At 49.6% G+C, this 27,996-nt stretch overlaps 1 protein-coding gene across 1 annotated transcript; it reads left to right on the plus strand.

Moving 5' to 3' along the window:
- Positions 1-6,160: 6,160 nt before the first annotated feature.
- Positions 6,161-27,635, plus strand: Hmx (H6 family homeobox). The gene is made up of 3 exons (XM_076795551.1): positions 6,161-7,586; positions 22,387-22,733; positions 26,464-27,635. Exons 1-3 carry the CDS (start codon positions 7,009-7,011, stop codon positions 27,288-27,290), a joined length of 1,752 nt encoding a protein of 583 aa, XP_076651666.1. The 5' UTR covers positions 6,161-7,008; the 3' UTR covers positions 27,291-27,635.
- Positions 27,636-27,996: the final 361 nt, after the last annotated feature.

A 27,996-nucleotide genomic window follows, 5' to 3' on the forward strand; every position in this document is an offset into this window, starting at 1 on the left:
GCGACGAGCGACGGAGACAAAGCGTCCACGAAAATGAGCCACGGGTTCTTTTAATTCGCGTTTACTGTGAACGGCGTCAAGTAATTAGTCGCTTACTCGCCGGGTTTAATGTAAGGTATTAAAAGCCGGCAGCCAACCAGGCTCACCCGAGGCTTTTCTTCTCGCTGCCTTGTTCCACGACCTTCGGGGGCTCCTCGTTTACCTTCGTCGCCATTATGTCCCGGCCCTTCCTCCACGGTTTTAAGCTGCGACCGCCGTTAATCGCTTGTTATCTAACCGCTCCTCCTCCGATTCCACTTTCTTTCCTCTCCCCTCGGCTCGTCCCTCTCTCCTCACTCTTCGTCTCTCTCGCTCTTGTCCCTCTTTCTCGCGATGGTTCTTTATTTCTACTTGTTCCGGCGTGTATCCCTCATTAAACGGGTATTATGTCACGGCTGTTCAGCTGATCGATCCTCCTCGGTCACCGGTGCCTTAGCTGTTTACGCTGCGGGGGCGTCGCGTTATGAGTGTTCGATCACGCGACGCTCTTCCTTGCCTCGATTCTTTTGCACTGCTAACGCACATCTCACCCACCGTCGATTATTTCGTCATTTTTGGCCTTGTAATGGATCTTTCAACGGTATGCGCAATTTCGATTGTGAACCAACAAGTCATCCCCGGTAAGGTCCTCGTGTGATGTTTCTTGGCGAGGTTAAAATTTTATCGGAAATAATGATTTTGTACGATTTCTTTCGGGGGGTTATATTACCCTCACTTTGGAAGGTGATGCAGAAATGACTGAGGTCCAGATTATACGAGGAAATATAAAACTGGAGGGCCACATTACCCACCCCTTCCTCCACATATTCCTGGCGTGGATCGTTTGCCATAAGCAGTAACGCTAATTAGACAAGGTCTCTTGTTGATCCCTTTGTAATTACATTATTTTTGGGGAGACCCTTTATTTTGTAACGCTGGCGATAAAAGGGCTCCGGAGGACGGGGAACGAGAAGAAAGCGAGCGACTAGTCAATGGAACAACAATAGAGTCACTGTTCTCTATAGTAACGCCACTCGGCACGGTGTTGCTGATGCGTGATCGAATTAAACTGTGTTCAGGGATGAATTTTTTTAAGGCGGAAACATAATTATTGAATTTTTTGTTCGATTAATCCGTGGGACAATGCTTAAAAGTTTTTATTCTATTTGAAGGGAAATCTGACAAGAACATCTAACACTATGCTTTCTGTTGATCCAGCAAAATGATTGACAATCCTACTAACCTTCGAACGGTGAATTTTTGAAGGTACTTGTGGACACGTTAGTCCGTACATTATTTGAAAAACCACCCCTCCGTTGCTCTTACTGATTCCTCAAGGTCTGCGATCGTAGAAAAAAACACCAATCGCTGATCGATTCCTCAGAGTCTCCGATCGATGAAAAACCTACCCCTTCGTATCTTTCGCCGATTTTTCAGAGAATCACCGATCAAAGGGAAAGACTCGAAAACTGTGTAAAACGGCCGACTCTCCGGTTTCAAGTATCCAGCGACCGCGAGGACTTAAAAACCACCCTCCCAGAAGACTCGCGGGGCATTCGTGCGAGAGATCGATTCTGGAATCGATCTCCAGGTGCGGGCCGACGCGGCGCAGCCCGGCCCGGCTCGGCTCGGCTCGGCTCGGCGCACGGTCTAATTACTCGGCAAAGCAGATTCGCGTTCCCCGGGGGCATAAAGGCCGGCCGAAACGATAATACAAATCGGCCGTGCAAAAACGGCCGCGATCATTGTTGCGGCTCACGGTAAGAGTATAAATTTCACAGCAGGTCGGCGATACAGGCAACCGACTCGCCGGCAGCCGGTCCAGGTTGAACAGAGAAAGGAGGCTGGTCGAAAAGAGACGAACCGACAGGGATACCGATCTCCCGTGTACCCGAGAGGGATAAAGCGACGACGATGAAGAGAGAGGGAGCACAAGCTGCAAGAGGATGGTCGCAATATTCCGGCGAAACTCACGCAGTTCGCGGATGAGTGAGTAGTTCTCTCAGCAGTATAATGGGACCCCCTGCGGTAGCTTACCTGCATCATCGACTAATCACGCCGGATAATAGGGAACAATGGCGCCCCCGTGAAAAGTGAAGCATACCCACCACTTACCTCCCTTTTGCGCTCGTCTCTGTCTTCCTCCGGTATCTTCTTACCCCCTCTCTCGCTAGCCAGATGCCGTTTCTCTCTCCCTCTCCCTCTCTCTCTCTCTCTCTCTCTCTCTCTCTCTCTCTCTCTCTCGCTCTCTTCGTCTCGGAAAGATCGTTGCCGCGAGCCCGACCAACTCTGTCTCCTTCTCTGTCTTTCTCTCTAGGTTTCTCTCACCCCCGACACCCTTCCCCGACCATCCCCTAGCACGCCGAGGATATAATCCTCTTACGCACCGGGCACAAAGTAAAATACGGACAACACAAGGCGGCCCGGCCGGTTCCGGCACAAGTATTACGAGAGCGTAGGCCACCAGGAAAAAGTGTTCCACAGATCGACGAAATTCCGGGACGAGGTTCGACATTTCCAGGCACCCTCCCGCGAAATCTCTTAAGCGGCTGCCGATTTTCGAGACACACCGGGTACAACACTGCCCGGTGCAACTGTGTCAAGAGCCGGACGAAATGTATCGATTTGAGGCGGCCGATCCGCGGAAAACGCACCCCTTTGTCGGGGTTGAAAGGTCCCGATGCTCTCCAGCGGAGAAGCATTGCGGAGACACGCAATTAGTTATCGATCCTTGATTTCCGGGACTCTCGCCATTGTGGGACGAAGTGTTCCCGCTTTCTCGTTTCAGAAATTGCTGCAACATAATTTATTAGGTCGCTAGGCAAGACATAAAGACAGATAAGATAGAAATAAAATTAGAGAACTCATGGGCGATAAGGAAACTGTTTGATACAAGAAACCTATTGTGTAAAGGGTTGATGCGCCTTCGTTAGCGTTTCCACGAAGTAACCAATTAATTTTATACCACGGGTACATCATCGAATCCAAGAAAAAGAAATTCTTACAAAAATTTCTACCACCCCAATCGTCACATAAAATAGAAAGCAGCACTAGTTGGCACTTGGAGAAGCGGTGTCTAAATGTCCGAAATGAGTAAAAAAAATGGTGGAGAATCCCGTTTCGTGGTTCCCAAACGGTGATCGACCCCAAACAATCCGACACCCTGCGGTCAAACAAACAATCTCGCAATAGACTCATTAGAATTAGCTCGGAACTAGTTCGGTATCTTCCACTGGCTTCTCATTCTTGCTACCCCTCGTAGCGTTCCTCGTGGGGTTGGCCAACGGTTTCTCGTTACCGGGCAAGGGCTGACAGAGGGAAACAGACACGTAAATACCGGCGCATGCAGGACTGTCTGCTTTGTAGCATTTTTCTACCGTTCTTCAGCGGTGGCGTACCTCGCGAGAGGAACCGTCGCGTTTGACCCTTCTGCCGCTGGCCGTGTAATCATTTTCCTACTTTCGCGTTGACTTACTCAGAGAGAGAGAGAGAGAGAGGGAGAGAGAAAGGGAGAGGGAGTCCATCGAAATCCAGAAAGCCCGCTTTCAGACGCTTTTGTGGCCTTCCGGGCTGGCTCCGCGAGAGAGGACCAGCCCATTATGCCACGCACCTCCCGCGTTTTGTCAACTTGACTCTGAAAAGATCGCTGGAACGGCCCCTTCGGACTCGTTAGCCCTGCCCGAGGACCAAGGATCATTTTGTTAGAGGGGCGCGATGCGGAGAACACCGTTTTCTATAGTGCCTCTTACCAGCCTGAGATCAAACCAACTATACCTTGGCCCGACCAAACTTCTACCAAGTTGTTCTGTGAAGATTCGACAAAATAATAGAGGCACTTCGTGTACCAAGAAAATTCATTATGCGTGCCCAACCCCTTTGGTGTTAACCCCTCTAATTTATTTCACCTCTTACAATAACTACAATCTTTTAGAATTGTATTCTCTAATCGCTAAATATCGTCTACAACAAAATCGAATTTTATTTCGGTTCAAACGATATTAATCCATACTTTGTAGATTCTGTTCGAACTCTTCACCTCCCCAGATTATTAAAAGGAAAATTTAAGTGTGCAGTAGAGCAGACAGCGAGACCACCGGGTGTCATTACTGATAATTTCCGCGGGGCATCATTGTCCCAGTCCGCTGAACAGCTCTGCGAACGGCATGGTCCCGCGTACGACAATGGGCCGCGGCCGTCAAACAGGCCGTTGAATAAGATCGTTCAAAGATCCGCGACCAGAAGAAGGAGGAAGACACAGCCCCGAAGCACCCTCCTCCTCTCGCGAATCGGCGGATCCACGCCGGGGGAACAAAGAAAAAAGGGAAACCGGAGGGAGAGACCGGGGGTATCACGATGGAATCGCACGGTCCACTCTTAATTTCCGTCACCAGTCGCGTATTTAAGCCGGCGCTGGTTGGTTGGTTGGTCGGTCGGTCGACGAAGGGGGGTGGCTGGGGGTTTGCGACGGGGGGCTGCGGTAGTCGGGGTTCCTGACTCGGAACGAGAGAAGCTCACCCCCGCGGCCGGCTACGTGCTCGAGGTATTTGCACGCGCGAATACGCGGCTCTGATACACCGACGCGCATAATGCATGTGGTTATAGAGAGCGAGAAAGGAGGGCCGGATGGGAAGAAAAGGAGGGAGGTTGCTCTGCTCGAACTGGCCGAAGCGAGAGAACGAGAGAGAAAGAGCGAGAGCGAGGAGGGGTTCAGAGTGAGAAAGACCAAGAGGTAGAGAAGAAGGGAGAGAAGCAGTAGATTAGGTGGGTACATCGCGCGACTGCGGCGAGGACGTTGGTATAGAATACGAATATAGGTGGTAGCAACTGCCATCGTATCACGGTGGTGGGTAGACAGAGAGGAGGTGGAGAGAAAGGTGGATAGAGCGAGGTAGGAGAGAGGCAGACAGCGAGAACGCGCGAGCAAGCTGAAACGGAAGGATAGAGCGAGGAAGGGGGTACGAGGAGCGAGGAGGGCGTCGAGGGGGGTAGGCTATAAAGGCTAATTGGTTAAAAGCTCACCGCTGGCTGCAGGCTTAAATCAAGATCTTGGAGTGTTATAATGGATAAGTAACACGGCCAGGCACGGCCACCAGCAGCGGAGTTGTGTGTTATCCCCACCCGTCGGCCAGGGTAGCCTCGCTAAAGCACCGCAGCCACCCCCATTCCGCGATCCGCAGGATCGTCGAGGGCGAGTATCTTCCGAGTTAAGGACGACGCGGCTCACCCGATTGGCCCGCGCCTACGGCTACCCCCCAACTATCCGCTATCCGCCACGAGTCATCGATCGCGCCTCCACCCTATGAGGAGTCGCCGGAACCATCCCCCACGGAAACCCATTTGCTCCGCTCCGCCCCCTGCGCCCCTCCAACAACGACACCCCTTCCGGCAACTTGCGGCTTAGCCGTCCTACGTTCTCCCCTCCAGCACAGCTCGCCCGACACCCTTCTCTCTGTCCTCCGTCCGACGTTCATCCCTCTCTAGCCTACCCCCTTACCGGTTTATCCGTCTCCTTCGGCAGTCTATCCGCGCGGCCGACTATAGCATAGCTTCCGACTACCACCCCGCGCGACTCTCGAAGCGTGACGCCACGTTCCGTCTTCCTTGCGCCAATCGTGTCTCGGCCATTCTCTTTCTTGCTCCACCCTGCCGTGTACCCTCTCTTTCGCTAGTTTTCTCTTTCTCTTTTTCTCTCTCTCTCTCTCTCTCTCTCTCTCTCTCTCTCGTTCTCTCTGTTCGGTTTGCTAGTGGTCCTCGTCGGACGAGGCGCGCGTTCCGGCTGCGTGCGCGAATGTTCGAGCGAGGGCCTCGTTCGTGTGACCTGTGGTTTCTCCGGCGTTTTCCTACCCTTAGTGCGAGCACAGTTGCCCATCCGCAGTCCATCACTCGCCACGACACGCAACCGCGAGCCAGCCGAACGCGGCGGAACGCGTCGAACTTGTGTTTCCGCATTTGCCGGCGATTTGCGCGCAGTCATCGTCGTCGACCGGTGACTGTCCGTGTTGTACTCTGCGTATGTTCGTATATATATCCCGACCGGCGGTGGCTAAGTGACACTGAACCAACTGATTCTAACCGCGGAGTTTTGTCCGTTTCGTGACTTCTGTTTCACGGAGAGGAGATCGTCATTCGGTATCGCGCGGTGAACGCTGGGAGAAATCGGATCTCGCCGCGGCGAGTGATTAACGATCAGTGGAAGGGAAAGTGACTCGAGGAAGTGACTCCGGTGTTGCTCTTCGCGGTTTTACACGCACGGCAACGTTTCCGTTGGACAGTCGCCGGGCCCTCAGAGAGGGGAACGGAAGGAGGAGAGGAGAAGGTGCGCGCGGGAGAGTAGAAGAGGAGAAACGACGTCGACGTCGACGGCGTCGGCGGCGTCGACGGTGGCGGTGGCGGCGGCGGCGGTGGCGGCGGCGGCGACGACGGCGGCGACGGCGTCTACGTGTCAGATTGGTAGGCGGTGGTAGGAGGTGCTGTGGCACACGGCACGCGAAAGAAGAAGGGGAGGCGGTTGAAGGACGAGAGGGGTGTCGCGAGAGGGTGGCTCTGGGAAGGGTGGGCCCTCCAAGTGTCTTGTCTCCTATCATCCTGTCGTCCAGGGTATCGCTTACGAATGTCGCGCGATCGAGCGATCCGTCTCCGATCCACGACGACGACGACGACGACGACGACGAAGACGAAGACGAAGTCAAAGTCGAAGAGGGACCTGCGTCCGACGGTGGTAGCCAGCCGACGATCACTGTGTACAGAGTAGTATAGAGGACCGGTATGCGACGGGAGGGACTGGAGTCGTTCCGCGTGTCGGATAGGCCTTGGACCGTCGGATCGTCGACGGAGCAACGGTTCTGACCAGCCGGCGGCTCGTCGAGGGAGCAGCTCGTGTTCAGTGGACAAGGTGACGACGAGTGTGTGACCGGTGACAGTCGTACAGTCGAGGGAGCCATCGTGCCGTGCTCGAGGATCCCGGACCGTTGGACGGGACACGCGTCTACCATGTCCGGAGAGACCGAAATCGAGGTGTCAGTGGTGTCCGAGGAGGACCTGGAGCTCGAGGGCTCCAGGAGCAGCTCGACACCCGCCGAGCTGCTGCTGCAGGATAAGAACGGCAAGACCGGATGCGGCCTGAACAACCATCACTCGTTCGGCTTCGACATGGGCAAACCGCCGCTGAGGCCCGCGTGCAACCCTCAGTACACGTCCTTCAGCATCTCCAGCATCCTCGGCAGGCCCGAGTCGCCGCCCGTCGACTCCACGTCCACCGTGTCCGGCGAGAGACAGTCCTCCGACGTGGACAGAGCATCGCCGCCGACACAAAACTCCCAGAGGATCGGCTCCGCCTGCGACAGCCCGAACAGGGGCCTGTCCTCACCCACGCCTTTGAGGTACGCCGCCAATCAACGGAGTACCGCCGTCGGACACCCCGTCGAAACCAGGAACAGTTCGACCAGTATCGGTATCGGGTGTGCTACCAGTGCTACCAGCCCGGCGTCCACGTTCTCGCCGCCCAACGACTCGCCTGCCAACCCGCTCCTGGGACACCAGGCCTCCGCGGACTTGGCCATGCTCTCCAGGTACCGTTCGACTTTCTATTGATCTGTTTCGAACCGAGGTTGCCGGCCTACGGGTTCCCTCCCGACGCCCGGATCGGTTGATTTGCTCTTATCCTTTGGAAAATTGCTTCTAATCACGCTCTGACGATTCAATGCTCGGAGGACTCTCGGCAGGGTGGTCATAACATAAATGGCACGTAGAGCTCGGTACTGCTTTGATCCAGACTAGTTGGGGAGCCTATTTTCCAAAATGTGCAACCGTATGGTAGTCCTAGACGAACACGATGAATTTACTGTCTTGAAGGACCTTGGTGTTTACCTCGAGGACTCTTGCCAGGATCATCAAAGCTTAAATGGCAGTTGGAACGATAATATTCGCGAAAGCACAGAACAGTCACTGATCTACACTACCTCGGTAGCTCATTTTCTGAAACATAAAATCGTCTGATAGCGAACGATCTCAATTTACGTACTACCCCGATGAAAGAATGACTTTAGAATGAGGTTCGTAGCGATTGTTAAAGTGTCATGCTGTCAACGCTGAAAACATCTGCACGATGACGGTCCCATCGAGGGCCGAGGTACACGCAATTACCGTAACCGTTAACAGAAGTGTGGTACACTATGAAAACACGATTAACTGTCTCTGATTATAAAGGAGTACGAGTTTGTTGAGACAACAACGCAAACGGCGCGGCGGTTCTACTGCGTTGGAAGTTCAAGGAAGCGTCGGCAAATAGAGGACAACTGTTACAATTAATCCCGCGCGGATTTTCGCGTGATTGCCCGCGTGAAAACCGCCGATCGTTTGTTTAGATTCTGATCAATCATTCGATAGCGTACCCGCCATTGTTCCTCGGAGCGTATTATTAGCGAGAGCGTCCCGTCGCGCCGCGACGCTGCTGCGCGGAAGCTACAATGAACCACGGCTATATGTATTCGCTCAGCCGACGCTTGTGCAAAATGATTACTACCGCGTGTTGCAAAATTTGCAATAACTTTTCGGTGAACGTTCCGGAAGTTGTTGAACGTCGAACTGTTTACACGCGACTGCCGGGTTGCGCGCCGGACAAATAGCAATTTCGATAGTTCACGCCATAGAATGAGGGTGAATTGTTATCGCAGGCGGTACTATTTATTGGCAGTGTGTACATACATATGTATATAAATAGCATGATTTATCTGATAGAACTAGAATTTCGCGCAAACCCATCGCCGCTAATCAATCGGGGTATCAATGTTTTACTAATAAGGAATTAGCACGTACCATCAGTTTTATATCTGTGCTGCAATCTGCGCCAGCCAGTTCGCAATAACTATTTCATCGACGATAACGCGTTGACCGCGGTTAATCAACTCGGTTCGCAATCGAGTATACCGCGCCGGTGTTCAGGTTTAAACCTTCCGGCATTTCGAACAACGATCAACAATTGGCAACGTTGTAAACGATTAGAATTACACTTCGAAATTAACCAAGACTTACTTTCACGAAAGTTCTTGGAAAACTGAATGGCTGTGGGACATTTGTTCGTTTCAAACCACGCCAAACTTGGCCATCAACGTTTCGAACGCGTTTCATATCCGGAGATTTCAATTTCAATTGAGAATATGTTTGACGAAAACAGTGCCAAGAATCAACAGCCCGGAACAGTACAGGTCAGTTAATTCAAACGCGGTTCGTTCGTTTCAAACAACATCAAACCTGATCTCCAACGTTGTTGACGTGTCGCTAGGCTTGTTATCTGAAGACTTTGATTGCAATTAAGAGGAACGACGTCTCTGAACACGTCGGTGTACAATTAATTCAAACAAGGTCCAACTGGATCAACTGTTCAAACCTTCAACGTTTGAAATACAACTTTCTGTGATGGTGTTCTGGACATGGTTTGATAATTTTATCAGTAACAATTAATCTTTTTGGACTCTAAATCAATGTAGTATATCAAGCACACAAAGATTGGCATTTTCCAGGAGACATTTTGTTAAACAAACATTTCCAAACCATTCGATACTCGACCTGGTGCATCAAGCAAATCAAAAATTGACTTTCAGTGGCGCAAAACCTTGTTTACACCTGTAGCAAAGCTTTAATCAGACATTTTGCAAGGCAATCCTTTCCAAACGTGTTCAAACTGGTCAGTGGCGACGCAAACCAGTCCAATTTCAGCCGGAAACGAATGGCTCTCGAGTAACTGTATCAGATCTCCACAAAGGCGTCAATTTTCCAAGGCCACCGGCCGATTGAAAATTAGAAGGAGCCGAGACAAAGCGAAAGACGACGTTTCGCGGGCCGCAGATGAAATTTTCGTGGGCGTGAGTGCTCTCGGATCAAGATACACGAGAGGGGGTTGATAAAGTAGCAAGAGAACCGGGCAGAGCTCGTGCGGTGAGGATTATATTATGTGGGAATGGACCGAGGGGTCCGTAATGGGCCTATTAGGCTGTCTCATTTAATAACAACCGTAGCAACAACCACCCTCTTACATTACTTAGGTTGCTTGGGGCCGGGCTGGCCAGCTCTTTTTCTCTCTATCTCTCTCTCTCTCTCTCTCTCTCTCTCTCTTTCTCTCTCGCTATATGTATGTATATATCGGGTGTGTATTCTGCGAGAAGAGTGGAGAGAGCCACAAGGGGCTGCGACGGGAGGGTTCGAGATGATTTTATCAGATTTACACCCCCTTCCGATTGACGGCGCCCCACTCGAACCGGCTGCTCGATGCTACCCGCCTCGATGCCTCCAATTGCTTGTTTTCCACCCGTTTACCATTTGATTAAGTTCCACTCGTATGCACCATTACCGGCGTGAACTCGACCCCGGGAAAAAGATTTTTCATGGGGCACCTCTGATCTGTCGTCCGGCATCAAAATACGATCAGGGGGACTCGTTCTTTGTATTATCGGATTAGGGGGCGGTAATCACCCCCTGTCGCCGTGATTATGCAGCGTTGCACTCCTGTTTCAAATGTTGGAACGCTGGTATATCGTACTTTCTTTATTCGATGTTGTTTTATCAGAAGTAGGATGTTCAGTAGAATGTAAGAAAACAGTGGTAGACACTTTCTTTTCTACTTATGTAACTTGTCTTGTGATCTTGATTTGATTTAGCAGTTGGACGTCACTGTGTTTAGGCATCGTCACGTTAAGACTTAAGAAGGTTAACGCTTCTGGCGATTCTACAAATGGCAATGAATTTTTCTCTCTTAACTCTCTTAATACACTCTCCTCAAAAATAGTTGCACAAGATCCCTCCATAATTTCTACTCATTTTCATTGTACCCTCCAATGACAGAGAAGCGAAATATTTCATAGTATCTAAGACAGAAAATGGGTCCCTTTTCATCCAAGGATTCCACGAGTGTTAAGAGAAAACACAATTTCGGTCTTTTCTCTGAGAAATTCCGAAATAAAAATTGAATAAATTGAATAAAAATACAATAACAAGTGATGAGTGTGTTTCTAAAGGCTCTTAATGCTTGCGATATTCTTTGAAACATAAGAAATAGGAGACGAAGGCGGAAGATAGAGACTTTGTCCGGAAGTAAGAAAATACCAGGATGATAATGTCGACTGCCGATTTGCAGAGATTCGCAAGCCCCAAAAGTTAGCAGCAGGAGGATCGAGTATCAGGCCCGGGCGCTGAAAGTAGGAAAGAATCAATTAGGCGGCAGGGTGCATAATACATCAGCGGATGGAAACACCGGCGTAGTCGAAGTTAAGGAGCCTAAGACTCCCGAGAGAAATGGGCACCTGTCCCGCCCATTTCGCTCCGAGGAGCGAGCGAGCGCGCCGAGCAGTGCAGCCCCTTGCGTCTTCCGCGTGGAGGAAGCGAACAACTTCTAGGTTTGATTTATTATTAAATTGGTGCCTACGGTATCCAGGAACGGAGTCTCGGTCTTTCCAAGGTCGACTAAGTACACGAAAAGCTTGCACCGCGGAAATCTCCTCCAGCGTCTTGGCGCTTAACGCCCCAACCCACACACACCCCTCCTACCTCCGACAACACGGGCTCCTCTTAAACTGATACGGTAATAGCATTTCCTGGGAGAAGAGATTTCAGCAGAAAGGATTCCCGTGTAGAATATTATCCGAATTAGGCGCTCCACGAATTTACCTCGGCTCACGGCTACGCTTTCTACGCCGGGACCCCCCGTACGCTCCCGCGGAAGTGTCTTAAGCAGGAAAGTCCGCGATACCGTCGCTGTAAAATGGTTCCCGCGGATGCGGACCCGGAGAAACGCACCAGCGCACGTTGCCACGTATTAACTTTAATATCGTGTATCCTTAACAGCTGCCTTTGCCCCTCCAAACTCGCAACTACCCCCTTTGGTAGTGCTTTCACTGTTGATACTGATGCTGCAGCTGTAGAAAAATTATTTATTTGTATATTTGGTCTTCTAATGTCATTACTACTCCATTCGGTAGTCCTCTGCCGGCGAAAAAATGATTTATCTATGTACTTGTCCTTATACACCTTGTTTCTTGACAAAAAAAATACGAAAACTTCGTTCTTGTATGTACAGGGTGATTCAGAAACCGTTCGAAAATGCCTCGGAAACAGAATGGATATTAGTAAACTAGAAATTGTACTACTTAAGTGCTCCATAGATAGTTGTCGAACTAACTTTCTCAATACTCATCTTAAAGCACATTTCCAGTTTCGAACCAATACGGCACAACGAAATATCGAACCAATACGCCATAACAAATCTATCCTCGTCCGTCCGTCTCCGCATAACCACTTCCCTGAAAAGAAACGTAAAAATCATTTTATGCTTGTATAGGGTGATTCGAAAACATCGTCAGGAAATAATGCAGGGACAATCGGCGGTATCGGTGTCGCAGGGAGGGAATTACGATCCCCGGCGTCGCGCAAACCGATAAATTCCGCAGTTCGATATCTCGTTTCGCGAGTACATCCGCGCGGTTCGGAATAATTCAGCGACCCGCTGTTGAATTATCGTCTGTCGCCTCGGAAGTCGGTGCCGGAGCAGGACAAAGCCGTATTAAAATTGATAATACTGCACGGATGACGGAGCCGGTCGGACCGTTGACGCGACTCCGTAAATTAATCAGCGCGGCGCGGCGTGCGTCGCGAGCAGAAACAGCATCGTCTCCCGTTTATTCGCGACATTTTCTCGAGCCGGTCCAATCTAATTACCGGCGTGTTTAGCCGGGGAAACGGGGCGCGACAAATGTAACGGGATTCGCGTTTGCAAAAAGGAAAAGCGAACGCGCGGAAGATAAAGAGAAAGAAGAGCGCGCGCGAGAGAGAGAGAGAGAGAGAGAGAGAGAGAGAAAACGAAGGGGGTTGGAAGTAAAAAAAAAAGAATCGTCGCGGTCTGTCATTGAAACGCGAGATACAGGAAGAGATCGTAAGAATATATTTCTTTTTTACCTCCCGTGTCCTTTCTCTTTTTTGTTCATCAGACCAGTATCTTTTCCCTGTTCGCCTGGCGTATTCCCTCTTTTGCTGTTACGCGCGCGCGAATCGTGAAAGTCGGCGCGCGACGGGCCCCTTTTCTCGCATCGGGTTCAACAATATTCAGTAACGTAACCGCGGGCACATGACGTCGTCTATGCGGTAAAAGATGTGGCCGGGATAATCCGCGACAAAGTCGGTCTCGTTAATTACAGCCCCGATGAATGATTCGTTAATTAGCGTGGGATCGAGCTCCAACTTTCAAAGAAAGCTACGATAAAGCCCATTGTGTATGATCGCCAGTTCGAGGGCGATATGGATGTTCAACGTCGGAAACGAATGTGGAATGAACGGTAGCTGGGAATAGACCACGAATAATAATCGCGTCGAAACACTGTTTCTGCTCTTTCTCTCTCGCTCTCTCTCTCTCTCTCTCTCTCTCTCTCTCTCTCTCGCTCCCTCTCTCGCACACTCTTTCTCGTCTTCTTTCTGCCCTCGGCCTCTCCAATCCCTCTCTCTTTCTCTCTCTCTCGCTCTCTCTCTCTCCCTCTCTCCCTCTCTCTCTCTCTATTACCACCCTCGACTCGTTTCTCACTCGCCTCGTGCTTCTCTCTGCCATTTGCTTCCCTCCGCATCGTTCTTCTCCTCCTCCTCCTCCTCCTGTTCGCATGACTCTTTGATTCGCCATTTTCTCGTCTGCCTCGACGATGACGCCTTCATTCAGTCAGCAAATCAAAACTTTGACTGAACCGTGACGGTTAGGGTGGTCGTGACGTCAAGCTGATGATTCACCCCACAGCTATTCTCTTTTTTGAACTTGATGATCTTGAAATTAGTTGTTCAAAAATTGGTGAGAATTTTAGGGGATGATTTTCACTAACACCAGCCATTTTTCAAATCCAAAGAATTATTTCAATTTTTATGAAGCAGCTGAAAGATATAATCTTAAAAATCACGATTCCACCACTCCGATTCTCCTGATTTCTTCCACGACTTTTATTATGAACTTCTAATTCTTAAAAACAAATTTGTGAGAATCGGAGGGAGTGATTTATTCTGAGAGTAGCTATTTTGAAAAATTTAATGTCCTCAAAAGACGATGTAGAACAAGGAGATGATTCTTGACGCTTTTATTGTAGTTTTAATTGAAAAAGCGAGCGGACAATGTAGTTTTGAAATAATTTGCAGCATTTCCTGAAATTGCGGGAGTGGTTTAGCTCGAGGATAGGTCTGCGGAGGACACGATGTCCCGTTTGAGGTTCGAGGGTCGCAGCAGCCACGCGACAACTCTTTAATTGGCGAAGAAATCCTCGCGACGACGTCTCCGTAATTAATTCCCCGGGCCGGAGGGGGTTAAGCCCGCCAGTGTGTCCTGGTCGAGTTGTAAAGCCTGCAAGCGTCGCGCTAAAGCAATTAAGTTGTTTCCTTGAAATCCAGCGAAATGAAGTTGTCTCCTGTGTAGGCGCAAACATAAATCCTCCACTTGGCCTGTAACAGGCCAGCGAGCGGAACGAAGCCAAGCAACGGATTTAGCCGAGTACTTTGAAAGCCAATAACTCATTGTTGGGTCATCGTAATGACACTTCATGGAGTCAGTACACGTAACCGTGAACCGTTCCTCCAATCGATACAAACTTCGACGTCACCACTCTTGGAAAACTACCCTCTCGCAAAAATTTAACGATCTTGTTCTATCGTTCAAAATGTTCGAAACATTGCTGCAATTTGTAAATATTTTCTCCTACAAAGTTCGTCACAACCTTCTCGAAAAAAAAAACCAATAAACATTTCCAAATATTGTCCACAGTTACTCCAAATTGTCAAGCTCCCAGAAAATCATCGTAAGAAGTACCAGAAAACAAACTAGATACCAAGAACCACCCCTTATTGCCTCTTCTTCGTTCTGCAGGTTAAAAAATTGAAACCAACCACTCAGTACAATCAACAACCAACCCCCAAAGGTTACCACCAACTATTCCCAATAGCCAAACTTCCAACGCTCCTGTTTAATTTTTCTAAATTGCCAAAAAGCCCAAAAATGTCACTGACAAAAGAGGATCAGACGAAAATAAACAAGTTTCAATAAGCTACCCCTTCACATGTCTCCACAACTCGGTCAGCCTAAAAAACGAAAACCAGCCGTTCCCTAAGAAGATCAGCCACTTCCCGCAGACAATCTCCGCCAACCTCAACTCGCCAAATTATCGAAGAAATCGCTGCGAGAAGCCTGGAGTGTCAACGCACGCGGCTCCCCGAACGCGGGGGCCATTCTGCTGGCCCAGGGGGGGTTTTCGAGCCTAATACATCCACGTAATCGACTTCTGGTTCGTGTCTACGGGTCCCCCCTGTGTAACGGTACACGACAAAACGTATCGTGTTACCAGCGATCGTTAACCACGGCATAAAGAGTTCATATCCGAGAATGGCACTTACTCGGCGCGCACGCCGGGCAACCGGCCGTGTACGAAAGGTGGAATAATAATCAATACGTAGGAAGGATGGCCGAAAAAAGAGGTATAATATATCCCCATTGAAGGGTTCTAGGTGTGGAATAGAGAAAGGGGGAGAGAAAGAGAGAGAGAGAGAGAGAGGAAATAGTAGGGGGTAGTTTAACGGACAAATTGGCCGAGGATCCGAGCGAAAAGAATCCTCGGTTGACCGTCGCGCGGATAAATCGATACACACGGCTGTGCACGTCGGTTGACGTTCGATTCGAGGCCCCATATTCACCGTCGCGTTTCACCAAAGCCCTCTGTATCCGATTATGCGGGCGCTGGCGACGGAGGGCGGCGCAGAGAGCGCAGAGAGAGAGAGCTAGAGCGAGAGGGGATGCAGGGGTGGCTGGAGGGTGAGGTTGAACGTAATCAACGAGTTTCCTCTCGCGGACACTCGATCGGGCCAATTGGATCGTGCGCGGCACACATAGAGGGAGAGAGAGAGAGAGAGAGAGCGAGAGAGAGAGAGAGTCCGCGGATGAAAAGGGAACGTGCTGCTCGCCGACTCTCCCTCCCCGAAGGAGAGATCCTCTCTCCGAAGTAGAAGAGTCGAGGGTCCTCGAGGAATCGATCGAGCGAGGAAGAAGCTAGAGCGAGAAAATTGCGCCCGTAGAATGCCGGAGAAGAAAGCCAGGGCTCTCTTCATCCCGTCTTCATCCCCCGTTGGCCCTCCTCCTCGCCGGAGTGGCCCTCCTCGGCCATTCATTCCGTTGGCTACCTAAGAAGACGTAAGCCGCGCAAGAATTAGGCAGCAAAAAGGTGGAGCACGCTCTCCTCTTCTCTTCAGAGTGTTTGGGTGTTTATACCTGGCTCCTTAGAAAAGAGAGGCGCCCCCCCACCGAATGCTTACAAACAGGCGGTTGTCAGATTTCTTTTATCTTTCCCGGGGCATCTGCGAGACTACCGGTCCCCCTTTCTTCCTTTCTCGCTCTATCTTATTCTCCCTTCTGCTTTCTTATCCGGCAAATAGACCCACTATCCGGTCTCGAGCCGAAGAACCGGCGATATCGATGCCGGACCGACCGGAGTGTTCGAGACGGAAAGGTGAGCGGTAATTAGCGACACGCATTAGCCCCTGATCGAGATAGCTTGTCGGGATCGATGGGAGCTGATCATCCCTCGCTGGATCGCTCCTACGGCGGATTAAGATCGCCCTGATCTTACGACCACCTTGTTTTCCTCGAGAGGATCCGGGGATTAGGCGCTTGCGCTGATTTTGTTCGGTGTTGTTCGACGTTTGCTAACAGAACTTTTAAAGATGAACGATAGTTAATACTTTCAATACATTTTGCGTTCTGTGCACGTTTGTGTACGACACAGGAAGGCATTCATTATTTTAGTTTATGAAGAAATACACGACGAAGACTCGACGAAGAGTGTCGGTATTAGACAGTTTCACGAGAATCGATGTTTTTCGAAGTTTGGATTCGAGCAAGGAGAATTTGTAGCCAAAGAGGCGCACACGGAGTTTCGAAATATCGTTTCGCTGTTATGGAGTTAGACTCCGGGAGGATAATAATTAATGACTAGAATCTGCTCGTTCGAATCAGTGCCTATCCAAGTTGCTCGCTTCCGCAGGCGTTCTGCCTTGGCCATATACCTGTCCCCCACCGTCATTGATTAAACGAGCAGCGTCGAGCATCGATAATCAATGCACTTAGCGGGTGTTTGTTGACTCGGCGTGGCTCGAATCCGTGCCACCAGAAATTTGGGAAGCCTGCGGACTCGTTGCCCGCTCACCTCCGACGGACGGGAAATTGTACGCGCCGAGAAATTCAATATTCTATGGCGCATTGGGGTGTCTCAGATTTGCTCGATTAGGTGAAAAGAACGGTCGCGTAATCTGCGGATCATTAATCGATTAAATCTTCAGTCTCCGCAATTTATATTATTCGCGTTCTATAAAAATTGATTTAGCTACGCAATTCTTTCGGATCAGTTGCTCAATTCTTTTTGGAAGTAGTTACTCGGGTCTTTTGAATTTTAATTCGAAAAAATTTTCGAATTAGTTACTCAATTTTCTGAGTCGTTAAAAGGATTAGAAGACAGTTTCAGAGCTCTGTTCTGAAATGGAGTCGCAGATATTTTGCCCTTAGCCAGATATCAATTTCAGTCAAATCTAATTAGCAAAATATTAAAGCCAGGGTAACCCGAACAGCGCAAGGGTTAATTAACTTAGCACCCGTCTGAACGAGTCCTTTCACACCCAGAAACAAACCCGGCCGCTCAGCGGAAGTCTCGAGACCAACTTCTCTTCTTTCGAACAAGACCGAAAAGACTCGACTAAAAATTGAAACTCTGTATTTTACAACACGAACTTAATAATATTATAATAAGAAAGAAGACGTCGGAGGTTTGCGAGAGACGGCAGTTCGAGCAAGTTTCCGGTCGATGCTCTTAATTAAGCTGGTCCTTTACTGCGAAATAAAGTTACGGAACAACTAACTGGCAAACTTGCGCAAGCGATCGAGTGTAAACAACAAGCTGTAATTAAAAAATACGACGAAGGGAGTGGAAGTTCTTGAAGAGTCGAACTTCTTGGGTGTACGAGTACGTAGGGTGGAAATTCGTACCCGCCCTCGGCCACGTAACCACGATTATACCCGCCATTTTAGATGGTCGCGCGTTGCTGGCGATCGTTAAGACCCGAATTCGCTGGCAAACTAAGCTATACTATGTTTCGCTGTGCTGTGCTGTGCTCTGCTACGCTAAATTTACGTATATCTGGTTTTTAGTGAGAACGGTTCCAATACTACGGCGAGCATGTGTAAGCTTGGCATAGTATAGCATTGTATAGTATAGAGTAACGTAGCATAGCGTAACGTAGCACAGCTTAAGTTAGCTTAGCAGAGCTTATTGTTAGACCGCTGATGGGTCCGAGCTGTGTTACTCATGATTAGGCAGACTTTACGCGTTCGTGAAAATGAATAGATCAAATGGAAAACTGAAGAGACATTAGAAATATTCAATTTACTTCCTTCGCTCTCCTCTTTCGAGATCAAACCACATTCTGATAATTAACCTCTTGTTTTCAGACAAGAACAGTTTATCTACCGGAAGCCTGTTAATAATACATTATATTAATTCCAAAAATTAAGTGGTAAGCACCAAGGTATATGTAGGCACATAATGAATATGACTTGTCTTCTTCTTCTGGGAGACTATTTGGTAGGAAGAAGTTGTAATCGTTATTACAGAAAATTGTGCAAGGGATTATTTGTATCGTAGGTGGCCTACGTGGTGCATGCTTTCGATCCATATGGAAGATCGATGCGATTTCGTAGGTTGTGGGTTGTAGTTTGACTGCGTTTGACGGGACGATGCTTGTTGCAACTTAACGGGAGCGGCGATTTGCGGTGACGATTTGGTCCGGCGGAAATGTAGGTAGGTAGGTAGCCGGGTTCCTCGGCGATACCGAAAGGTGGTAGAGCCAGAAGCCGAGGCTTCCGAAGCCGTACTACTTCCCCCGTGTTCCCCGGCTCGCTTCCCTTGCACTCCCGGCTGCATCTGATCGCTCGATGCACTTTTCTCTTCAACATGCGCCGATTCCGCGCGCTTGTTCGACGCCCCGTTCCAGGGAAGTTCCTTAAGCTGAGCATCGAGTCGTTCACCGATGCTGCTTGTCCACCAGAGAACACCACGAGCACTGTTCAAGCGAATACGCAGCTTAATGCTTCCCCCTGCGACGATTTCACTGTTTCTACGCCGCTTCTGACGAAACAGTGGATTCCACATAAAGAATCTCACTTTAACGCGTTCCCCAAACTTCGATTTTCCAGATCCAAATATTTCTATGCGAATATCGTACTGTGTTGTACTGCTGTAGCAGTTGACGGAATTATTTATGCGTATTCTAAAAATGAGACAAAACTTTTTAACCCTTCCGAAGCTACTTTAACACATTACCTACCGGCGAGTATGGCATCATTTTTTAAAGCCCTCGGTCCATGGCTGAAGAATTTTTCGAGGATCCTTCAACATCAACAACAATTGTGAACCAACAAGTTACTTCCAGTAACGTCGTCTAAGAATTGCAATAAGCTACAATAAAATATATAAAAGAAACGCTTACCTTACTGTAATCCTATTTTCTTTGAAAGAAATATGAGGTCGCGGTTGTCACACGTGTTTGAGGATTGTAGTGTGAACGTGTTAACACGATTTTTATAAACGCGTAAAATTTATGTACAGTGAATAGCGTGACTGTTATTGCCGCGGATCCGCAGTCTATTGATCACTCGCTGCACACACGTCTGTGTGAACGTTGCTTGAAAGCCTGGATGAGCCTAAACAAAAAGAAGAACAAGCATTTGAACCACTTTCACCCGGAGACTCGCAAAAGTTCTCCAGCACGCATCTTCGGCAAACCGAGCGGTTATTGAGGAACCGTTTAAGTCCCACAAAGACCGAACGAGAGGCTCCGCGGAAAGCGAGCTCTTCCGAACGAGAGAGCTCGAATCAGGGGAACATTTTGCACGCAGCGAGAGACAGAGAGAGAGAGAGAGAGAGTCTGGATGATTCCGGGGTTCGGGTCGGTGGCATCGATCAAAGGTTCGATCAACGGGCGTCCCCGAAAATCCGCGGCGAGCCGGCCACTTGCCAGTATTTTTCGCGAGTTTTCCGGATCGTTTGGAGCGCGGGCCCCGTAAAAGCGGGAACGGTTCCGCGAAAATGTTTGCCGGGGAGCCGTTTAAAGCCGCGCTCTAAATAAAACACTGCTGCTGCAGCTGCTGCCGAAAAAAAAAGCTTGGATTAAAACAGCAGCCGCGGCCGCGTTTCCCAAGAGAGAGAGAGAGAGAGAGAGAGAGAGAGAGAGAGAGAGAGAGAGAGGAGTGAGAGAGAGGGTTCTGAATGCGACCGGCCGTCGAGTTTACAACTGGAACGGTGGCCGTGTCCGAGGCGTCGAGCGCGATTCAGCCGAACCTGTCTTTCCTCCGAAAAAAATCCGGCAAATGTTTCCAAACCCATTTTATCCAGTCTGCAGCCGCGTAGAAGTGAATCCCATTCTCTTTTCCACTCCCCCTCCCCCTTTTCCCTTTCTCCAACCCCCCCTCGAGCCGGCGTGCATTGAGAGTGGAGCGTGGCTGCACTTTTCCAACCCCCGTCTCCTCCTGGTTGCAACCCCCCGCAACTCACCCCCCTCTCCTCGTCATCCAGCAGCCCCCGGAAGCCATTAATATCTCCCCGGGCTACTTGGCCCTCGAGCTCAAAGGAATTTCGAGAGTTATGCCTATTAAGAGCGACGCTTGCGTCGCAACAATGACACCCGGCCCCGCTCGTTTAGCCTCGTTATTAAGAGCGAAAATCCGCTTATGGCTGCAGCCTCGGCGACCAGGATCGCCGTACCTACGGCGATTCCAGACGGCTCTCTCGTTCTCTCTCACACTGTACCTGCGGAACAACGTTTGTGAATGTGGTACGACGTTCGTGAATGTAGTACGACGTTTCTGAATGAGGAACGATCGAGGAAGGTGTTCGGCTAAATCGTGTTTACGGGCCTTGGGTTTGGGACAGATTATGGACGATTAGAACTGGATGAGTGGTTCAGTGATTCGGGTCGACTATGTTGGCTGACATCTTGGTAAAATGGTTGTTAGGGACTTTACAAATTGTCGAAGTTGAGTGAGAAGTGGAGGAATGATTGTGAAGAGTGAAGAGGTTCGTGTCCGTAAGAGTGTTGTACGGACACTACTTACTCACTTGATAAGGGTGGTTCAGTGATAAGGTGGAGTATGCGGACTGTTATCTCGGTAAATTGGTTGCCTGTGATTTTTTAGGGTTTTTGGAAGTTCTGAAAATTGAGTGAGAAGTGGAGGAATGATTGTGAACAGGTTCTCGTCTGTAAGAGTGTTGTACGACACTACTTACTCAGTTGATAAGGGTGGTTCAGTGATTGAGGTGGACTATGTTGGTTACCATCCCAGGATAGATGACATCTTTGATTTTTTAAGGATTTTGGACATTGCCAATGTCGAGGAAGAAGTGAAGGAATGATTGTACAGATTCGAGGAGGTTCTTGTGTGTCTAGTGGTTGTGCTATACTACTTATTTCTCAGATTCGTGGGCTATTTGGACTGCTATCTCGGTAAATTGGTTCTCTGTGATTTTTTAGGGATTTTGGAAGTTCCGAGGATTGAGGGGGAAGTGGAGGAATGATTGTAGAGAGTGGAGGAGGTTCTCGTCTGTCCGGTGGTTGTAGAGTAGCACTTGTACACTTGACAAGGGTGGTTCCATAGTTGGAAGTAAACTTCAATCCGAAACCGACTAGTGTACTGTGCTGTGGCGGGTGCTTTTGAACGAGCGATTCTCCGGAAGAAGAAAAGTTGCCAAAGTTCAGTGGACGCTGATGTTGAGACTACTCTCGGAAATTGCTCTCGTCAGGGTAGAATTAAGAGGACTCGTTGAGGCCGAGCATTCTTAGTTTTAACGTGGTAGGACATATCACGTGGGGTTAAATATTGCGGAATCAGAAACAGATATATACCCTACTGTTTGATAGCTATCACCTCTCAACAAGTGACATTCCATAGAAGAGTTCTCAAAACTCTAGGGGATACTGCTCTCTCTAGAAGTGGTGACTGCTTACAATAACAGCTCTCGCTAGAGGTGCACAAGGGGTTTCATAGACCCTCGATCCTGAAGTACCCTGAAGTACTTGGAGCAGTCAGACTTTGCAGAAGCAAAACTTAATTCCCAACCTCTATACACCTTCCTCTAGATGGTCAAAATTAACCATCATTTAATGGTTAACCATCAAATAATTATTTCTCTCATAAGTTCATAAACTACTAACGAGAAAATTAGCACAGCAACGGCTACAATAAATCTTGATTATTCAACTACTTCAATTAAAAAACTGATTCCATTTCTTGGGAGTAACGAAACTAACGACATCCTCAATTTCCAGACTGGGCCTGATGTCGTCGCTGATAGCGGGTCGTTACCCGGTGGGCATCGGCGTCGGAGGGGTGTTCTTCCCGTCGACGTTGCAACACCTGCACCAGCAACAGCAACACCAGCACCATTCTCGTCTGGCGGCGGCGTCGTCAGCGTTGAGCAACGCGGTGCAGGTCACCGGCCAATCGGACATCGTCGACGCCGACGGGATCCGCGGCGTCCTGCCCGGCGGCGCCGGTTGGCCGTTTCCATGGAGGCCGACGCACGGTTTGCAGACGCTCGAGCATCCGTCGCCCAGCGACGTCGTCGGCACCCTCAGCCGCGTCAGTCCCGCATCCGCGAGCTTTCCGCAAAGGGGTGAGTTTTGCGGCCAGTTTCGCCAGCCGACGAAATTCGACGATTTTCGACGCCGTTCGAGCTCCACCCCGCCAACCCCCATAACTTCGCCGGCTCCTCGACGCTTCGATTGGCCGAGGCCATGGGGTTTTCAATCCCCTGCGGTTTCATCCTGCCGCCCAGGCGTCGCTGCTTCCGGAGCTCGTTTCATTCTCATTCGTTTATCTTCTGATAGGAAACGGAACTTTTAGGGGTTTTTTTTTTTGAGCACCGCACTGTGGGTAGATTTGCAACTTTGTTTGAATTTAAATCAGCGAATTTTATGTGCATCGTAAAAGTACAACCAGGATTCGATCAGATTCCACACAATTTTTAGCCTCGAGTTGCATTGTTTCCTTCTGTGGTGACAACAGCAACATGAAAATTGGGAGCGAAACGGGAACACAATTACCCCCACGAATCCCGTCTAATCGGCGGATCATAAATTTAGGCTAGTCGAGCGTAATAGATCCATAAACATTCGCGTGGCCGATCGGTGCGAGTGAAAATTGCACGAGTACATTGTACAATATTCATCGAACGAGGGCAACGATGGTAGTCTATCGACGCACAGCGATTCAAAACATGGAACAATTAACGCGATTGGTTTATTGTTATAACTGCATCGATCAAACTAGCGTGAATACAATGGATTCCGAGCCATAGATAATTTCCCGGATTAAGTTCTACTAATATGTAGACTGCGTTCCAACGTTGGATCTCTATGCACGAAATAGAAAACGACAGAGACATTTTTACCGTTCCTCCACTTTGTTCCTGGCGTCTAGTCGTGCAGACTGTGACCTTGAGTAACAAAAGAATACTTAAATTTATTCTTTGAACACAGTACTTGTTACATTAAAATTTGAAGAACATGCATTTCTCTAAAACACAGGGGAAACGATTTAAAGTACGACTGTGAGGCTCATCAAAAATGAACGAAGCACTGTCCTTGGTCGTTTTGGGCCGTTTTTCGGCGTTCGGAGGAATAGTGATCGCGTTTAACGAGGTTTATCGAGAAGCGTCGGTGAAAGCGATCGTCTCGTTTGATTCCGCCGGGGAAAAACGAACGGTCGAGGGATGTTTTCATGCGAATCGGCTGCGCGGTAGGGCGATGATAGGGCGTGCATCGCAAGGAACCAGAGGAGGAACGGAGAGGAACGAAACACAGGACAGGGAGGAAAGGGCAAGGCGAGGGTCTGTGCAGGTTCTACACGTAAGTGTGTAAACGCGAGAGCGTGGACGGCGAGGCAGTGTACGGCTTCCACGGCTTCCACCACGACAAACCAACGTCGATCGCCTTACCCGCCGATCGTTTTACTCCTGCCACTTCGCCAAAATACTTGGCTGTGCCTGCTAGTTCGCCGACTGCCTCGCACTTAGAGGGTAAACTATTGCAGCCCGAGTTTGCTGCCGGGGATAGTTCGTCACTTTGTCTAGCGAGAGAGAATTCCCTTCTGTTTGTCAACTTCACGCTGACACCCTGCTTTTCGATATTTGCCAACGTTTGCCCCGTTACCTATCCCCTCCATGATCTTCCGAGTACCATTATAGTTAACGCGGTGCCGCAAACGTGCTCGGAACGCTCCTAAAATTTGGTCACATTTCACCGAAGCACTTCTTGCATTTTTTTAGGGTAAAATATTCGTTCTTGTCTTCAAGTAAAATTGTAGAAAGCTCGAGGAATTTTAACACGTCGATTGCACACAAAAATTGTACACGTGTCACCGGCTCCATTCGTTGCAAAGCCATCAGCGTTATTGGTGACAGTGGTTGGTCATTTGATAATGAAATTTTCGTTGATTCCAACGCTAATAAATTAACGTTCAGTGGTGCTAAATTTGGGACGATCATTTCTAAGTAATTTCATTGCTCCGATCTCCGATGACCCTCTCGGTGTTCAATGCGTTGAGGTCCAGTCAAAATTTCCTGGGTGCAATTTACAAAGGCTGCATCTTGTAATTGATCGAAGGCGTATTCTCTTGTTCAACTTCTTCGTTGTACTCTATTGAAATTCTAACAAACGCACGAAAATCTGCAGTCTACTCTTCGGCAACAAGGTGGCCATTCATTCCAATGTCGCGGTAATTCACCTCATAATTTAGTTCACAATGGCCGACGCTTTCTTCGTTGAACGAGTTCGCCGATCGCATTCAGCGTTTGAAAAGTTCGAGAGTCTGCGTCACAGACCGATTTAAATCGCTCCAGCCAGCGCTGTGGCGTCAACTTTTTTTTTTTCTAAAGAGCCTGGACTTCTGAAAGTAGCCTATTTACCTGCGAATTGCACGGTACTCGCCGTTATTTGTTGCCATTCAAGAGCAAAGTTTCGCCTCGATCGAAATGCGCGAACCGTAGAACGATTGCTTGGGAAATTTCGTCCGGCAACAGACCAGTTAACCGTGTTTTCGTGTCCAGGGCGGTGGTAGTTGACGAGACAATAGACGCACGGTGTACAAGAATGTTACAATGAATTAGCATGATCGTCGGTGTCCGCGTTTGGGAAGGCGCGAAGAACCGGGCGTGGAAACCGCAAATATTTCATCGTGTGATGAAACACGGTTTCCATGCGGCGGCGCGCAATCCGAAGCAATTATGTCGAAATGGATAGATAGATTATTAATTAGCGGACTATCAATAGACTATACATTAAACGCAACGCCGCGGGAGATGAATAGCCTGGCCGTTAATTTATCGAATCCGTTGCAACGGAGCAGCGAAGGGCGGAGGGAAGGGGTGGGGGGACTCTGGGGGGACTCGGGGAATTTATTTATCGGCGATGCCCGAAAGAGGTCCCCGCTGCACGTTGATCCTATCGGTCGAGCCGCAAGGAACGCATTAAAGGGCCGGTTAATTAATGCATTTAGCACCGGCGGCAAACCATTCCCCAGCATCCACCAGACCGAGTAAATGGTCGGCAATTTGCGGAATCATGGCCACGCCTTTCCATCGTCGCCCTCTCGCCAACAAGTTCTCTCCGCACACCCGTGCACGCTGAGACGCGAGCATCATCCGATTATGCCAGCGCTTCGCGATCGAACGAACCGTTTAATCCGCCTTATCAATTTCTTCCGGTGCCGCGCGATTACGAATGCATCCACCGATGCAACGTTAATGCTGCACACGGATTTCCTCGGGATTTTCTTTGTGGTTCGTACTGCGATCCAATATGGCCGCCGATTTGAAGGCGGAATTCGCGAGAAGCTTACAAATCTGAAGATGATAGCGAAAATGAAAGAATCTCTAAATCATAATTTTTAGTTTATTCAACAACTCACCCTCAGTAACTTTATTTTACGCAATCTGGAAGTACTTCTTTGTTGTCAACGATGATCTTCTTACTGGACCTACTGTAAACAGCTAGTGACACGAATTGGTTGGTAGACAATTAGGATGTAAGTGGAACGTTTGTAGCTCCGGGTCAAAGTGGACCCAAGCACTGCCACTCGAAGGTTAATTGAAGCATTCGATGGATCATCTTGTATCACAAAATTCGTTCCCTTCATAATAAAAGAAACGGTAGAAACTTGACTTTAAGGAGCACGAGCCTCGATACTTGCACGCATCTGCGGCCCATTTCCGTGCGACTATCGAGGTTCTTCCTGCACCGAGAATGGAAGCGAATAATCTTCCAGCAACAAAAATGCGTCCCGCACCGAGCCTCGTTACCAGCGGACTCGGTTTCCTACTAATGGTAACGCTTGCCTCTGCGCAGATGACCTTGACGACGAGACCGGCGAGGACCGTCTGCACCGGACGCGGAGTCCGTCGACGGGTGACGAAGGCCACGACGACCTCGGCGACCAGGACGACTGCGGGGACGGTGACGGAGAGGGGGAGTCGACGAACTCGACGAGCTTGCACGGGGGCAACGGCACGGGGAACGGTACGGGTAACGGTGGGGGCGGTGGGGGCGGGAACGGACAGAACAACGTGCAGGTCGGTGTGGACGGTCGTGACTCCGGCAGCATGAAGCGGAAGAAGAAGACGCGTACGGTGTTCTCGCGGTCGCAGGTGTTCCAGCTGGAGAGCACGTTCGACATGAAGCGTTACCTGTCGTCGTCGGAGCGGGCGGGTCTGGCGGCTTCGTTGCGTCTGACGGAAACCCAGGTGAAGATCTGGTTCCAGAACCGGCGGAACAAGTGGAAGAGGCAGCTGGCCGCTGAATTGGAGGCGGCGAACATGGCGCACGCCGCGCAGAGGCTCGTCAGGGTGCCTATACTCTATCACGAAGCCTCCGCCGGGACCGGAAGCTCCGGAGGTGTCTCCGTTTCGGTGGCAGCACCTCCAACGGCCTCCGCGCCGGTATCGGTCGCCACGTCGGCGCTCTCGCACTCCGTCGGCGTCGGTGTCGGCGTCGGCACCTCCTGCCCCCCCACCACCGCACAGCCGATCTTCTACTCCCATCACCATCAGCACCACCATCATCATCCGGCTCACGTGCAGGCGCACACACTACTGCCCCACCAGGTACACCCGCAACCACCGCCACCCCCGCCGCCGCCGCCGAACGGACAACCACCCCAATCCTCCTCGCAATAACACCGCCCGGCTCACGAGACCGTCGGCACGCCGCGACCAACCATCGACGAGAGAAACGCCGCACTCGCGCGACTACAGGCCGTCGCGCTCTCCGGATGAGCGCGGGATGATCGCCTGACGGACCGACCTCGATGATCGCTCTCGATGATCGCGCTTGCTGATCTGGGTGAGGCCTTGAAATGACGGAAGTTGGGTGGCCTTACGTGGTACTGGCATCGAGAGGACACGTGGAATCGCGGGCTGTTTCGATGCTCCATGGTTTTCTTTTGTTAGGGGACAGCAAGACGCTAGGGAGTACACTGTTGTTATAAGTTCTGACGAATCGGTGAGGAGGAATAGAAATGATTAGACCGTTGATTGGTTAGCAGTCTGCGGATGTTTACGCAAAAGAAAAATTGTCTACATCGGTCGCAAGGAACTGGTGCCAAGCAGAAATTTTTTTCCTTCTTTAATAACTTTAAAACATTAAAATTCTTTCAATCTTTGTTGCTCTTTCGAATTGCACCTACCTATTTTTGCTAGCTACTGAAACGACCAACATTGAAGCAGTTGTTAACCAATTAGGGCAAAGGTAAAATGACTTCCACCGCTCCCCAGTGTCTCGCCAGTCAAGGGACGTTAAGGATCGATCAATATACAAAATTGGAGAATAATCTTTTTCCCTTCTTCATTTGTTGAAAGAGTTAACGAGTCGAGAAATTGACTC

The sequence above is a fragment of the Halictus rubicundus genome, chromosome 10 (assembly GCF_050948215.1).
Source record: "Halictus rubicundus isolate RS-2024b chromosome 10, iyHalRubi1_principal, whole genome shotgun sequence".
Taxonomy (NCBI): Eukaryota; Metazoa; Arthropoda; class Insecta; order Hymenoptera; family Halictidae; genus Halictus; species Halictus rubicundus.